Source organism: Meles meles, chromosome 20, assembly GCF_922984935.1.
Source record: "Meles meles chromosome 20, mMelMel3.1 paternal haplotype, whole genome shotgun sequence".
Taxonomy (NCBI): domain Eukaryota; kingdom Metazoa; phylum Chordata; class Mammalia; order Carnivora; family Mustelidae; genus Meles; species Meles meles.
The window spans coordinates 14715736-14731849 of record NC_060085.1 but is presented as its reverse complement, the minus strand read 5'-3'; the positions used below and the strand labels follow the sequence as shown (position 1 = coordinate 14731849).

Sequence of the window (16114 nt, the reverse complement as noted above, 5' to 3'; positions counted from 1 at the left end):
GGCCTGCCCAGGCCCAGGCAGGGGTGTGAACCCTGGACGCCTGGCCACTGGCTCCTGGCCGGGACCCCCTCCCTCGGAAAACTGCACCTATGCCCCTGCTGGGCGAAAGTGGCCACATAAATACAATGTCTCCTGTGCCCCCCCCCAAGCCAAGGGGCTGCTGGACACGGCCGCAGGGGTGGACGTCCACCCTCTCCTGCCCACCTGCGCTGAGAGCCAGGCGCCGAGCAGGCGGGAAGTACGGGCAGACAAGGCTCCCTCACGGGGGTCCCCAATGCCTTGTTTTGAAAATTGCATCCAGGAAGGTTGCTTGTAGTTTTATTAAGGCCATTTTTAAAAAAGTTCTACACACAAGTCTAATGGTAATCAAACTCTTCTATGTACATGTAGTTTTTTCTTTAAAAAAAAAAAAAAAAAGTCGTCGTCTCACTCTTTGCTCCTAGCCCCTGCCTCAGTAAGAGGCTGGGCCCCCGACCTGGACGGACCGACCCCGTGTCCCCCAGCCCAGACGCGGGCAGCAGGGGTCAACTGACTGAGAACGGGGCCTTCTCACGCCTGGGGCTGCCCAGTCACTTGGCCAGATGCTAATGGCCTGGCCCGGGGAAGAGAGGGAGGGATGTGGCTAGGATGGAATCTGGCTCCCGTGCAGACAGAGCCGAGGGCTCAAAAGACCTAGAGACAGTGGTGGGACACCACAGAGAAACGCACCGAGTGGAGGGTGCCAGCCCGGCCTGCAGGCCGCAGTGCCAGCCAGCGCTCAAGGTGCAGCTTTGGAGGGACTGAAACAGCAGTCCCCATCCCAGAGCAGCTGACAGAAAATAAAGACAGCCCTGTCACCCCCTCCCAGGCCCAGGGACAGCCCCCAGCACGGTGGCTGAGCCCCGAGGGTCACCTCGGCCTCCTGGAAGGCTGCCCCTACAACACACACTGCTCTTGGCCTCCTTGGCCTCCGGAGCCAGCCCTGATGGGAGGAGCCATGACAGGGGCGGCTGGAGGGGACGAATGTCAGCCAGTTCTCGGGGCAGGGCGGGGTGAGAGGACAGCCTTATCCCTGGTAGGGGAGGGGGGCGGTGAGGGGAGGCAGATGGGCTGCTGCTGCCGCCAGCCTCAGAGTCTGGGCCTAGTCCTTCCTGAGGAGCGGCAGGCACCTTGAGGACCACCAGGCAGGGGTGGGCCTTCGAGGGACCCTTAATAAAAGCCGTGGCTCCTTCCTGGAAGTCTGTCACGTGGCTGGAGGGGAGGCACCCCCCACCACCTGGAGCTTCTGCCAGGGGCCCCAGCAGGCCCCAGCTGCCCTCACTCAACCTTAGCTAGGCGGCCGGAGACTCGGCTCAGGCCCCGCAGGCCGCCGGCTACGTCCAGTTAGCTTAAAAAATATGTAACATGGGATTTCTGGAATAAAAACATGCTCTCAGGAAAGTACTGGATTGAAGGAGTCAGCTACTCGTCTACAACCAAAGTATAAATACAAACCAAAAGAAACAAACAAAAACACAACAAAACCCGCCCTGGCAGTCCCCACCCCACCCTGCTCTTTAAACAACAGTAACAGTGACCACAGTACAGAGAAGAAAAGATGAGAACAAGTTGAGAGATGAAAATAACCCCCAGAAATACGCGCAGTCTCACATGCACCCCCCCCCCCCCACTGCCGGCCCCTCCATCCCGGCCAGGGGCTTCATTTTTGGGGCAAAGGCGGCCGCAGAGGGACCTGGCTAGGGGAGGGCAAAGCAGGAGCGCGGGTCCCAGGAAGATTTAGCTGCTTGCCATGCTCTGTTCACACCTTTGATATTCTACCTCCGTGGGACGGAGCGTAGCATTCTCTGAATGTGCTCAGAAATATAAAAGACAGCAGTCAAAATAGTGTTTATTTCACTTTGTGTCTGCCCCTCTCTCTGGCACCTTCTCCCTTTGGCAGGGTGGGGCTGGCTCGCTACCTAACCTCGGGCTGGGGGTGGCGGGCGGGTTGGGATGGGGGGACCAGGAACGAAGGAAGGCAGTGAGAGCTGGACAAACAGTCGGAAAATGCACCTCAGCCCACCGCCGCCGTGGACCACAGCGCCCCCTCCAGGCCGGCGGCCCTGCCCAACACGTTTTCCGCATCTTACAGGGGGACGGCTCATGGCCCAGGGTTGGGGGCGAGAGAGCACGCGCACGGAGGCCCCGCAGGGGTGACACGCGGCCTCCCGAGGGAGGTGGACAGCTGGGGGGGGGGGGGCGGGTGGGCAGGGGGCGCTTGGCGGCATTGCAAGCTCAGAATCACAAGCTCGGCCGTTTGCGAGGGACGGAGCGCGGCCGTCCCTGGGCTCAGGGAGATGCCGTCGGGACCACTGACCGGCGGGGTGATGGAGCCGGGGGCTGGGCGGCGACGTGCCGGGTGTGCAGCTCACAGACGGTCCATCCGGAAGGTGTCCTCGGTGGCCGGGTCGGCCAGGACCATGTCGGGGTCGTTGAGCATGTGCAGTCCGTCCAGGGTCAGGGGGTCAATCTTGAGTTCATCCAGGGGGAACTGGTTGTCGGAGTCGAAGCTGACGTCACCGACCCCAGCCAGTGTGCTGGTCAGTTCTTTAGACAGGCTGGGAGGGGACTCTCCCGTCACTGGGGGTGGGGTGGGGGAGGCACAGGACAAAAGTCTCAGCACGGCCCTGACTCTCTGTTCCCACACCCTGTGCCTCCATGGCCTCCTGTCAATGTTCAGGGAAGAGGGGCTCGGGCCACCCCAGGGTACTTACATGGGGGTTCGCCCTCTGGGGGTTACACTGGCGACAACTAGGGGCATTTTGTGTTGTCATGAGTGGGGAGCAGGGATGCCGCTCAGCCCCTTGGAATGCACAGGGAGCCCCACCACCCCGAGAAAGATCCAGCCCCACATATTGGCAGTGCCAAGGCTGCGAAGCCCTGGGCTGGGACCTCTCCCGCTCTGCCAGGCTCTGCCAGGACGTTGCCTCCACGTGCATCCCTGACAAGTAGGCTGGGGTGTGTGTGAATTCCCGCCCACTCCCCAAAGAGCCAGTCAACCCTGGGCTGTCTCCTTTACTTGCAGTGCCCCCTTAGGCCTTAGTTTCCCAACCTGAGACATGGGTATGAAAATCCTAGTCTTTCTGGGCCACTGGGGCAATCACAGGGGTCTAAGCCTTCTCACGCATCGGAAACTACTGCTCCCAGAGCACCTGCTGTGGGCCGCTGCCCACCCCCCGAGGTAGGCAGGAAGCACCATGGCATGGGGTGGGGTGGGGGGGCTCTGGCATGGACTCCTCCATCCTGGAGATGTCAGTGGGACCACCAGGGGGTGTCACTCTCAATCCTCAGACAGTGCTGGCTTATAAGAAAACGCTTCTTTCGGTAAAACCCAGAACCCACAGGGTGGGGCGGGGGCAGCAAAGGGTCTGGGTTCTCTGCTGCACAGAGCAGGGACTTGCTTACACGTACTGCGCTCGGGCTGCTCGGGGATGCTCATCGCAGTGTCAGGGCAGTTGCATGTACGTTGGCTGCATGGCAAGAGCCCTGCCAGGCAGGGCCCACCCCGTTACCGTGACCCCAGTATACTCAGCTAATGGGGTGGAGGGACCTCAGCAGAGGACGCAGGGCTGGGTGAGTGACTCGCTCTGTCCTGTTCTTGCTCTGAGCATGGGACACAGGAAGCCTGGTTCAGGGTGCAGTGTGTCCCCCAGGGCCCATTCCACACACCCCAGCAACAGGTCAAGGCCAGTGGGGTCTGACTCCCTTTGGCCTGGTCTTGGCATGGCTCATCCTGCAGGGCAGGGACATCTCTCCTGGGGATGAGACCCTTTGCAGCTGCCATGCCCAATCGAGGCACTGTGCCCAAGAGTACTCCCCCCCTCCCCCCCTCCCCAGGATGCCACGGCCAGGGGCACCTCACCTGTGAGGATGATGTTGGGGATGCTGCTGTGGCTGGGGTAGCCAAGCTGCTGCGTGTCCGGCAGGCTCCCATGGCTGCCCGTGAGGCCCATCATGGCTGCCTGCGAGTAGTTGAGCGTCGAGCCCGGGCTGTACAGGCTGCTGGAGCTGATGGCATTCTCCATCATGTTGAACTGCTCCAGCTGGGGGGCAGAAGCACACAGGCATGAGGCCAGCCCTGCTGAGCCCCCGCCTGCTGCTGGCTGGCCTGTCCTGCAGCTGCCGGGACCAGCTCCTCAGGGGGATGCCTAGTACCTGTGCCCAGAGGGCTTGTTGACTAGGAGACCGTATGGCCTAGGGTCTCCCCCTCCTCCCTCTCTGACCCTGCCCGGGCCTATCCACACACTGCCCCTTCAGGGCTTGCTGGATGGATGGATTGATGGAAGGATGAATGGGTGAGTGACCTGCTCTAGGAAGCGGCCAACCCTTCTCATGCCCACATGCCCTTGACCCTGATCTCCACGCAAAGCCAGCTCCACCTCCCCAGCAAACCCACATGCACGGCCCACACTGAGGCGCCGATGCTACAGCCGCTGCCTGTCCCTGTGTTTGCTGCCCACCCTCCACCCCCCTGCTGTTGGCCTCATCCTGTGGGCGCAGCACAAGCGCCCGGGGAGGCGAAGCCAAGCCACCCCCTCCAAGGCCTGGAGACAGGAGGGAGCCTTAGGAGCGAGGCTCACGCCCGAGGGGCGGGCGGGGTCCGGGTGAGCGTCTGCTGTGGGCGCTGTGACCCGGGCACCCGCTCACCTGGTGGGACAGAGCATTGGCCTGCCTGGCCGCCATCTGCTGCTCATAGTACGAGTCCCCAAACACGCCGCCCAAGGTAGAGGAGTGCTGCAGACAGAAGAAAGGCCTGCTGTCATCATGGTCCCCAAGACCAGGTCGGGGCCTGCTGGGGCAGGGGACCTCCCACAGGCTGCTTGTGCCCATAGGGAGGCCCCTGGAACCTCCTGGAGGGTGCTCAGGAAAAAGGAGGCTGAGCACCTTTCACAGGCCTCCTGGGAGAGAGCCCACACCTTCCAGGATGGAGGGGTGCCCCCCCATCTCAGGATGCCTCTTTCCACCGCCTGCTCCTGGAGCGCCTCTCTACCTAAGAGCCAAGGCACCATCCCCATCTCCTCTGCTTGAGCCCAAGTACAGGTGAACCTGTTTCCACTGGATAGAAGACAGGGGGCCCATAGGGATCAGGAAACCGCCCCCCCACAACAAGTTCCAGAGGAAAACACGTGGGGGGCCAAGGAGGGAGGTGTTTTGAATTTCAGGATGGGCAGTGCACTTGGTGACCCTTGTCAGGCCCCCAGGGAGACATGGGACATGGTGGCAGGCCATATACACGTGGACAGGACAGGTGCACGGAGCCAGATGCCAGCTGAGCGAGCGCAGGACAGTCACACGGAAAGCCCCCTGCCCGGCTATCTCCCCCTGACTGCCTTCCTGGGGGACCCCAGGGCCCATAGGTGGGCAGGGAGCCCACCTCCTGCTCTTCCAAGGCCAGTCGGGGGCCAGGTCTGCTGCTGGGAGAAGAGCAGGGGATTGGGGACCCTCACAGGCAGTAGAGACGGTAGGACAGGAGCTGGGAGCCCCTGCCTACTCCCATGATGCCAAAGAGAGATGGCAGGATAGAGCCTGGTGGAATGTGCAAGGGAGGAGGGACAGTGTGGCCAGACTTCACCCCTGGCACCAGGCCTCAGGAAACACATCCGCAGCCCAGACCCAACACTGCTTCCTCCTTGGTGAGTGAGCTGAGAGCAGAAAGAAAAACAGCCCATGTGGCAAAAAAGCCCCCTTTGTCCTAAATACAGCCAGCTTCAGGTTTGGAAAAGGGAGCTGCAAGGTTGTGGCTGGGTTTCCCCATAAAGGAGGACGGCTTCCTGTCCTGGGTTATCTGTGTCTATGGGTTATCTCTGTGTATCTCCATGGCCTTGGCCTCAAAGGGGCTCGTCACAAGCAGGGCACCCAGACTAAGGTTTCTTTTGTGAGGCTGCCATTAGACTTTGCCAGAAAGGTCCACTCAGAGTGGAAGGGAGGAACACAGGACCGAAGGCCAGCTGCCTAAGGGCCAGGGTACAGTCAGACAGATACAACGTGCACCCGAGAGGCTGGGGAGGTTGGGGATGCGAGGTCCTGGCCCATGGGGCCACCGAAGGCAACCTAGAGCCCCAGCTGCAGTGCGAAGCCAGGCCTGGCCTCCACCCAGCACAGCCTGCCCCCAAGCGAGCCTCTGGGCCATCTTAAGCCCAGGTCTGGTTGAGTCTGGACAACCTGAAAGCCCTCACAGCCTCTTAAGCGGCCCACCTTCCTCGCCAGCCCCCAGTGAATGGATGGACAGATTGACAGACACACAGACGTGGGCTTGACGAGATGACAACACACTGTCTGCCTAGGACAGATGAACCCACTTTGGTCTACGCAAACCTCTCCCGGGAGATTGGCTCCACCCCTGAATTCCTGTCCTGCTTCCTATGTAAAAAGGGACGAGTCAAGGTCCAGCCCCAGGAACAGGCGGCACCTGCCCCTTCCCCTGCCTGGACCTGCTTCTCCCTTCCCTCAGCATCCTGTGACACCATGTGACCTGACTAGACACTTTTCAGGAGTCGCAGCGCTGGGAGCCCACATGGATAGATCTAGAGCTGGCAGACCCCAGGCTGACCTCTGGCTTCTCTGAGCTCACCGATACCCTGCCCTGCCTGTGGAGAAAGAAGCTGCACACGGATGGTCCCAGCAGGACCCCAGGCCACTGTGGGGTGGTGGAGGAAGGGCCCCAGGAGAGCCCCTCCTACGGCAGATGGGACCATGAGGGCAGCCTTCCTGAACAGGACACCCACAATCTCAACACAGGGCCCGATTTGGGTGTACTTCTGGGAACTGGGGAGATGGGGACAGAAGGGCACATGCCCTGGGACACGGGAGCCCAACATTGTTCTTGCATGGTCCTGCCTGGTAGGACAGCTCCTCTCCCTTCTTCAGCAGGGAAGGAAAGTCCTATTGCCCTCTGGGCCAAGAATGAGGCTTCAGAGCCTTGGGCACTGCCCTATGGCAGCGGCTCTTGGGAGTCTCTCCCAAGATGTCATTTTGCGGTGTCATTTTGCGGATGGAGTGGCGGGGTCCTGAGGAGGCTCTGTAGCATGGAAATTTCGAGCCCAGATGTAGTTCTGTGGGCACCTCTTCTCTTCTGGTGGAATGTTCCAGATAGAATTCAGCCATGGGTTGAAAGCGGCACCAAGGCAAACTCTGAGGAACCTGGAGGGGGGTATGTGTGCATGTCCGTGTGTCAGAAACTGGGGTCCAATGGTGTTGGGGGGGAAGCCAAGTCTGATGGATATGGTCAAGCCCTTCCGCTGCCTGAGAAAGCCTTAGTCTCCTCATCTGTTGAGACGGGGACAGAGGGCCCTGAGAGGCTACACCACCACTCAGAGAAGCTTCCTGTGAGGACCTGCCTTCCAGCGAGGCAGACAGGACAAGAACCTGAGGAGTCGGAGCCCCAATCACAGGCCAGCTGTCACCTCTGCTACGCCCCCAAAGTGGGAGGAGAACACCCCTCCCCACCGCTGACAGCCTCGTGTGGGCAGGTGCGGGGGCGGGGACATGGGTGCAGGGCTGTGGGATACATGCTCGCGGAGGTGTCCCTACCTGCCAGGCAAGGGACCAGGGTGGGGCCAATACTAAGATCACTAGTAATGTGAGTGAGGAGCCCGCCACCTCCAGGCAGGGGGCTCTGCAGAGGCCACAGAGACACAGCGGGAACGTGGCAGCTCCTGGGCTGGGTCGGGGGAGGGTGGCAGGGCCTTCTGCTCCCCGCCGCCAGAGTGGACGAGATGGGATGGAATGAGGCGCGCGCAGCACAGACGGCGGGGGGATCGATGCTGGGGCTGGAGTGCAGGGCACTGGGAGAGGAGAGGCGGCGTCCCTTACTTGCGGGGAGCTCCCCGGGGAGAAGCCTTGATTGGAGACAGGCGAGGTGGGAGACTGGTTGGCCGGGGAGCCGGCGCTAGCGCGGTACTGCTGCAGGGCCGGCGCCTGTGACGACAGACAGGTCAGGACGCGCGAGGGGCCCCGGGCCTGGCGTCCTAGGACTGGCCACTCCCCAGTGACCACCCCCCCCAAAGACCCCCCCTCCACCTGGCAGGGGAGCACCTGCCAGAAGTGTGGGTCCCTGAACCCTGTCTGAGCCTGGCACCTTTTGGGGTTCCAGGGGTGCAGTGTCAAGAGAATCCAGCTTCCTGGAATCACACTGGAGGGCTGTGGGAGGGGCACGGCAGGCTCCAGAGCACCCACATGAATACAACCCACACCCACATACGTGTGTACCCTGCCACATGTGTGTACAAACACAACCACACACAGCAGGGCACAGGAGGCCCAGGGCAGGGCAGGGAGGTGCTGCCTTCCCTGCCGACTCTGGGCAGCACCCTCGGCTCTCTGAGCTCTAGCCCTGGGCACGGGCACATCCTGCCCACCTCGAGGGCTGGTGGGACCGACAGCAAAGGCCATCCGGGGCATGCTGCAGGACAGCCAGCATCGGGCAGTCTCGATCAGCAGCGTCACTGGAGACAAGCCTGATGGGTGTGCCGTCCTGAGACCTCCACGGGGTAGCAACCTCCTCACCGGAAGGAGTGGGGGTGGGAGGGCGGCTTGGCTTCTCCCCAGGGACAGGATGGGCTGCATCGGGAACCTGGATTTAGACCCTGCTCTGTTCCCAGTCCAGCCAGGACCTGCTCTGTGCCTTTGGACAGGCTGCCTGACTTCTCCGGACCTGTTGTTCACTGAGGCCCAGAGGACCAGCCCAGGGCCCCATAAGCGCTCAGTCTCCCCCATTTCCTCAGTGGCTCGTTCCAAGTAGTCTGGGACCGGGGTGGAGCCTGGGGGGTGGGTGCACGGGGGCTCAGTTCACAGGGTTTCAGTGCTGGAAGCACTAGCACGGTCACTTGGCAATGACTGGCCCAGGCCTTCTCAGAGTTGAAAAGAGGAAAATGTCCAGAGGGACAGTCTCCTTATTTGGCTGAGTCAGCACAAACCCAAGGAAGTGGCCACCAGAGCCCCTACCCCAAGGAAGCCAGGAAGTCCCTGGTGAAGGTGCCTGGGTGCAGACGCGCTGGCCTGCAAGCCTGGGGTGGTGATGTCTGTGCCCCTGGCCCGGACACCCATGCCTCCCCTGTCTGCCCAGCTCAGAAGTGAGGCACCGCTCCGGGAATGAGGTGCCCCAGGCAGGCTCCACCATCAGGACTGTTCCCACACCAGCTGTGCGTCTGACAAAGGAAAGGCTGGAACACTCTCCTGGCCGGGGACCCCTGGGATCTGCCCTAGGAGGGATCAGAGCAGCTTGGAAACAGGTCTCCATTCAACCAGGCTGCCCAGCTCAGGGGGGTCTAGTCTTTGCAGAGCACAGGATATTCTGAAGACATTTATCTTGGGGTTGACAGCCAAGGGCTGAGTGGAGAGGGCTTGCTGTACCCCAAACGTGGTCCCTGTTCCTTGGATATGGCCAAAGGTAGCTATGATCAGCCCCTTGCCTCCAGGGCAAAAGCCAGAACAAGAAGCTTTGGGGGTGCAGATGTCAAAACCTAGCACCCATTTCCCTGAGCCCAGACCCAGGCCCAGGCCATGGGCTACCCTGCACCTCTGGGCCCCTGCACCATGCTGCCTGAGCCACAGGGGAGTTTTATCCCTTCTCCTCCAAGTTCCCCCTGTGCCTTTGGCTCCCAGAATCTATCCCCAGGCCCCAAGAGCTCTGCGTCCTCCCTGCCTTCAAGGGGCCATTTCAGGTGGGAAAGGTTGAAGCACTGGGCATCAAGGACCATGGGGGAGCCTTGGCAGCCAGACACAGGTGGCCCATCGCGAGTGAAGTTTGGGTCAAATGATCCCTGCTCATATCTCAGCTCTCCATCTATACACATGAGATGACGACCTCAGCCCAGCAGTATTTGCTTCAGCCCTGACCCTGGCCAAGCTGGACTTGAAGTGGAACCTCGAGGAAATTTCAGCCAGATGCCTGAGTGTCTCTGGGTCATGGGAGCCCAGTGGGGGCCTCCCACAGCCTCTGGGATACTCCTGCATGAGCCCCCACCGCCGCCCCAGCCAGGCCCCACAAAACCCCATCCTGGGCTTACCGAGGTAATGTCGATCCCCATTGGCGGCTGGCCTGGGTTCTCTGGGGGGGACTGGGGGAGAGAGGACGGTACCGTGACCGCGAGCGGGGGCAGCTGGGGCCCCCGTGTCAAGCTGGCACTTGGCATCAGGGGGCCGCCTGGGGGAAGGCCGACGGGCACCTGCGGGGGTGGGGGGGGCGGCTGCTGCTGGGACGCGGGTGGCGGCGGTGGAGGGGGCTGGGGCTGCGGCGGCGGTGGCTGCTGGGAGCCTGCTTGGGTGAAGAAGGCGTAGGGCAGCTGCTGCTCCAGAGACAGGGCATCCATGGCCACAGCCTGGAGGAAGAGGAGGGCGTCAGTGGGGAGGCTACCAGACAGGAGGGGCCAGGCTGGGAGTACCTGGTCCCTGGGAACACCCCATGCTTGACATGCTCACCAAAGATGTCACAGGGAAACAAACGTACATCCAGAGCCCAGACTGGGAAAGCACAGGCCGAGAGAGGGCAGGCCTTGCCCAGGGCCACAGGGGGTTAGGCTGCAGCTGGATGGGGCCTAGACTTCCAATCTAGCTGGAAGTGGTCAGCTCCCAACGAGCCTTTCTCCGGCTGTGTCCCACACGGAGAGGTGGGCACCCCCTTCTGTACCTACTCAGGCTCAGAAGGTCCCTGGTGGGTGACCCTGTTGGGACCTCTCACTCTGGAGAGCTTCTTCTATCTTTACTTAATAAACTTCTATCACTTTACTCACTCAAAAAACAAAACAAAAACAACAAAAATATTATCTTTTAGGGATTAAAAAAATGGAAAAATTCCTAGAAACACACAAACTATCAAACTGATTCAAGAAAAAATGGAAAATCTGAATAGACCTGCACCAAGGAAGGAGACTGAATCAGTAATCGAAAACCTTCCAAGGGTAGATGTGTGCAAATGACATATCTGATAAAGGGTTAGTTTCCAAAACACAGGAAGAGTTTACAAAACTCAACACCCAAGAAATAAATAATCTAATTAAAAAATGGGCGGAAGACATGAACAGACATATTTCCAAAAAAGACATAGAGATGACAACAGACACGTTAAAAGGCGCTCAACATCACTCACCGCCAGGGAAATGCAAATCACAGCTACAGTGAGATACCACCTCACCCCTGTGACAATGGCTAAAGTCAACGACATGTGCAACAACAGGTGTTGGCGGGGATGCAAACTGGGGCAGCCACCATGGAAAACAGTATGGAGGTTTCTCAGGAAGTTCAAAACAGAGCTACCCTACAATTCAGCGACTGCACTACTAGGGTTTTACCCAAAGATACACAAAAATACTTATTTAAAGGGATACGTGCACCCCAATGCTATGGCACCATTACCTACAAGAGCCGAATTATGGAAGCAGCTCGAGTGTCCACTGATTGATAAATGGGTAAAGGAAGTGTGGTATATAAACAATGGAATATTATTCAGCTATTAAAAAAAGATGAAATGTTGCCATTTGCAACAACATGGGCGGACCTAGAGACTGTACCGCTAAACGAAATAAGTCAATCAGAGAAAGACATATACCACATGATCTCTCTCATATATATAATTTAAGAAACAGAATAAGCAAGCAAAGGGGAAAAAGAGAGAGGCAGACAGACAAACCAAGAAAACAGACTCCACTACATACAATAGGTTACGGGGGGGGGGGGGGGGTAGGTGGGGGGATGGGGGAAATAGGTGACGGGGATTAAGGAGGGCACGTGTTGTGATGGGCACGGGGTGATGTGTGGAAGGGATGCATCACTATACTGCACACCTGAAACTGCTACAACATGGTATGACGCACCCTGGAAAACTTAAAAAAAAAAAAAAGCCCTCCCCATAAAGATAAGCTCAGACCAGTGGCTTTGCTGGTGAATTCTACCAAATATTTAAAGAGTTTACAACACCAGTCCTTCTCAAACACTTCCCCCCACCCCAAAAGGGAAAAAAACAGACGAAGAGGGAACACTTCCTAACTTGTTTTGAGGGCATAAACTAAGTAAAAAAGAATCAAATTGCTGAAATCAAAAATGAAAGTGGGAATATTACTATAGACTTAAGAAAAGAAAAATGATTGTGAGTGCTATGAACGATCGTATGCCAGCACAACAGATAACCTAGATGAAAGAGACCAATTCCTAAACACACACGAGCTACCAAAAAAGCAGATGAAACAAAATTATGGTAAACTGAAACAAACAAATAAAAAGCTCTCTAGGGGCGCCTGGGTGGCTCGGTTGGTTAAGCGTCTGCTTTCTGCTAGGGTCATGATCCCGGAAGTTCTGGGATCGAGTCCTGCATTGGGCTCCTTCCTTGGCGGGGAGCCTGCTTCTCCCTCTGCCTGCTGCTCCCCATTGCTTGTGTGTGCTCCCTCTGACAAATACATAATAAAATCTTAAAAAAAAAAAGTTTAACAAAATAACTCTAAACTTTTATTTCAGAGAATTTCAACCAGATCCTCCAGGGAAAGTAACACCATGAAGAATGCTCAGTCACACGAATCTGCCCATGACAGGTATGGGAGACTCCAGGCCAAGAAAACACACACAGAAAACACACAGGCCAGAAAACACTCCATTTCCATGTGTTTGAAAATTTCACAAACAGCTGAAAGCGTTGGGAACCTTTGTCTTCAGGAGTCTATGACCCCCAGGGAGGAGGGGGAGGTCTCCCAGAGGGATAGAGCTGGCCACACCTCCCCCACCCCACCAGGCCCTCACACCTGAGTGATGGGTGACAGCTGGGAGAGGGTGGATGACACCTGCTGGGCCTGCTGCCTCCTCGCCTCTGTGCTCAGGGACAACGGGCTGACGCCAGCCGGGCGGTGCTGCGGTGAGGAGCCTGGTGTGCTCATCCCTGAAAAGGAGGACAGGAGAGAAGGGTGGGCGTGACTCTAGCCTCCAGAGGGCCGCTCACACACCACGATCACTGCTGAGAACAGCCCAATCAATCAGACAGAATCCACTGTGTCCTGCACCAAACCCAGGGTGCCCCCTCTAAGGCCCCAATACTTGTGTGGGCTCTGTTCTCCTTCCTGACCTATCCCCACATTGGTTGACACTCTCCCACTGATCCTCTCATCCCTCTAAGAGGGGTGTGACCCACAGGCCCTGCCAATCAGCACTTCCCTGCCTCTGGACCACCACATGACTGGCTCCCAGATAGACGTGTTACCAGACTGGCCCAATGAGAGCCTGCCCTGGGACTTCTGATGAAATCCAAGGAGGGACATCTGGAGCTGTGTAGGAAGAGGCATCACGTGGCTGCAAGTGGACGAGCCAGCTGGAGAATCAGGGGCTGAGGGGTAGAGGCGGCACCTGAGCCCTGCATCCGGCCATACTGGAGCTTCCTGGTTTGGGGAGATAATCAGTGCCCTTTTTTGCCTACACTGGCTTGGGGATGGGTTAGCTTCAAGAAAGCTGCTCCTGGGTACGCCTGGGTGGCTCAGTCAGTTAAGCGTCTGCCTTTGGCTCAGGTCTTGATCCCAGGATCCTAGGATCTGGCCCAAGTCAGGTTCCCTGCCCGGCTGGGAGTCTGCTTCTCCCTCTGCCCCTCCTTCCCTCCACGGCTACTTTGTGTGCGCTTGCTCTCAAATAAATAAAATACTTTAAAAGAAAAAAAGAAGAAAAAGAAAAAAGAAAGCTGGTCCTGTCCAGAGGCTGCAGTTTCTCTAAAGCCTCAGGCTCTCCTTATCCTCTTCCAACAAAATTGTACCTTCCTGTAACTGCTCCTTCGGTCCCTCCCCCACACCTCTCCACCTTCTGTGCTCTCCATGCTGGACCACCAGTCCTGCTAGAAATTCAATTACTCTCTACCTTCTTACAATACCTATGTTCCTGATTGAGCTCTGTCAGGAAGGCTCCATGTTGCCCTTTCCCTCATCCTGAGCCCATCCCCCAGCAATCCTATCCCTGGATACGTCTGTCATGAAGGAGCTGAGTGAGGTCAAGTTCAGTGTGGCAGCAGTTGGGGCCTGCCCCATCCTGGGGCACTGTGCCAGGGAGGCAAGAGGCCTCCTGATGATGCCTAGGAGAGCCCTGGGGGCTTGGCTTGATCTCCCAGATTTGGTGTCCTTGAGATGGAGATGGTAACAGCCGCCCTCAGGAGTTCACCGTGAGGCCCCTGGTGAGGCTGGGAGCAGGCTGGGAAGACAGTCTGGCCTCCAGTTAAGGCCAATGCAGGAGCCTGACTCACCCAGGGTAGCTGGGCCCATCCTGCCAACGGCATCAGATCAACCTGGTTCCAGTGGGTGAGACAGCGGGCTTCCAGGTCGGTGGGAGCACACCCAGCATGCACTGAGGGGAGAGGATGGGCAGCCTTCTCTCCACCCTGGGCAGCTGCTCACTGTGCGAGGCAAGCCTGGTCACACCTGCACTTCCCCTCAGTCGCCCTGGCAGCTCCACTCAGCCGTGCACCGCAGGAGGGCCCGGCACTGCAGAGGGCTCCCAAGGCAGAGCCCCAGTTTCCAGGTTATGCACAGACCTTGGGCCCCAGAACCATGCTGCTGCACGCAAAGCATGGACAGGAAGCCTGAGCAGGCAGAGTCCAGGAGATGCCTGGTAGGAGGACACTCAGAGTCAGGCCCACGGGCTGCTCCCTCCCCTTCTCTGAGCATCCACGGCCTCTTACGCCCCCAGGCTGAGAACACACTACACCCAGGATGTCAGGACTCAGTAGCAGCAGAGGCAAAGGCCAGGAGAGACAGGGTCAGGGGGACAACAGGGTCTGGGGGCAAACTGGACCATCTCAAGGCACAGAACCTCGACCCACCACTGCTGGGCCTTCCAATTCTTCAAGAGAAGCCAGAAATCCCGAGTCTTAACATGTACTTTCCTGATTTTTAAATGTTGATTCAGACATCACGCACACAACCACGGGCCAGACAAAACATACCGGCAGGCTGCATCTGCGCTTGCGCTGCCAGCCTCTGTCTATCCGGAATACAAGGGGGTTTTTAATCCTCGGCTGGGCTGCAGGGTGAGCTCCTGGTCTCACACTGGGCGGGCCACCACCCCGGGAGAGGCCAGTTGGGCCAGGAGGGCGGACAGACGCCTTGCTGTTGAATTCCTTTTGGCAACCTGGATCACCTTTGGGAAAAGGAGTGAGGCCAGCTGGAAGGGAAGTCTGGGGCGGGCAGGGAGAGCTGCCAGGGGAGGGCAGGCCAGGTGGCAGGGGCCCAGCCTCAGGCACGCAAGCCTTGTGTGCGGGGCCGGCAGGCCTCGGAGCCATGCCAGGAAGGAGGACCCGGGCCTGCCCTCCTCCGGGTTCTGGCCGACAACCAGGAAAACGACCTCAGCAAATATTCAAGAAGACGAGAGGGGCCGCTGTCTCCCTGGCGGCGGACACCTCCTATTCTTCTTCGTGGGGCTCACGTTCTGACTGGCGGGTGGGCTGGGGGGGGCTGGCGATCTCCACGTGTGCCAGGGGCCGGCGGCTCGGCCTGATTTAAAATGCGCCCAGAAAGCGAAGCCCCTGCCAGGCGAGCTGCTGGAGCGGCAGGTTCGCAAACAACCGAACACATGTCAGACATTACTGGGCTGACGCTCCCAGCCAGGCGGGCCAGGGTCTGGGCCCCACACTTGGGGTCTGCGCTTGTTCCCGCGTCTATGGCTTTCACATGTGTTGTGTTTTCCTGTGCTTGTTTAGACTCGGCGCGGGCCGGAGGTGTACAGCTCCCGGGCGGGTGCTGGGGGGCTGCCAAGGACCCTCTGGAGGAGGGGGTAGTGCTCTGGAGGCCAAGGGGAGACGTGAGGAGAAAGACGGGAGGCCAGGAAACAGCGGTATCTGCACAAGCCCCCCCCCCCCCCCCGGCATCCCCAGAGCCAACCTTCCGATTTCTTGCTTCATGCAGGCCTGTGTGGATGCTGCCTGCCCAACCACCTCTCAGGAGCCGTCGGTCCCAGGCTCTCCTGAATTTGCTCATTTTGTCTTCTAGGCCCTCCTGGGGCTGGGGGAAGTACAGCGGGGGCTGGCACCCTCTGCCTGGTGGCTGAGCCTGGGTGGGCACGGGGCCAGGGGTGCACAAGCAGGAACAGAGCCTCAGTGTTAGGCCAGGGTCTTGCTCCCCTTTGCTGTGCCGGCTTCTATGTC

The 16114-nt window shown here is 58.8% G+C and overlaps 1 protein-coding gene across 8 annotated transcripts in view; it reads right to left on the bottom strand.

Moving 5' to 3' along the window:
• Positions 1-336: 336 nt before the first annotated feature.
• Positions 337-16114, bottom strand: part of CRTC1 (CREB regulated transcription coactivator 1) — a 74524-nt gene continuing 58746 nt past the window's right edge. For 2 of the 8 annotated variants that reach the window (XM_045990285.1, XM_045990286.1), the window contains 7 exons: positions 12747-12880; positions 10026-10337; positions 7831-7935; positions 7081-7158; positions 4666-4752; positions 3881-4061; positions 337-2598 (listed from right to left, as the gene is read on the bottom strand). In XM_045990285.1, the coding sequence (XP_045846241.1) occupies positions 2387-2598; positions 3881-4061; positions 4666-4752; positions 7081-7158; positions 7831-7935; positions 10026-10337; positions 12747-12880 (1109 nt within the window). In that variant the 3' untranslated portion in view covers positions 337-2386. The remainder of the gene's footprint in view (positions 2599-3880; positions 4062-4665; positions 4753-7080; positions 7159-7830; positions 7936-10025; positions 10338-12746; positions 12881-16114) is intronic. The other 6 variants (XM_045990290.1, XM_045990292.1, XM_045990287.1 and 3 more) reach the window with 4 other exon arrangements.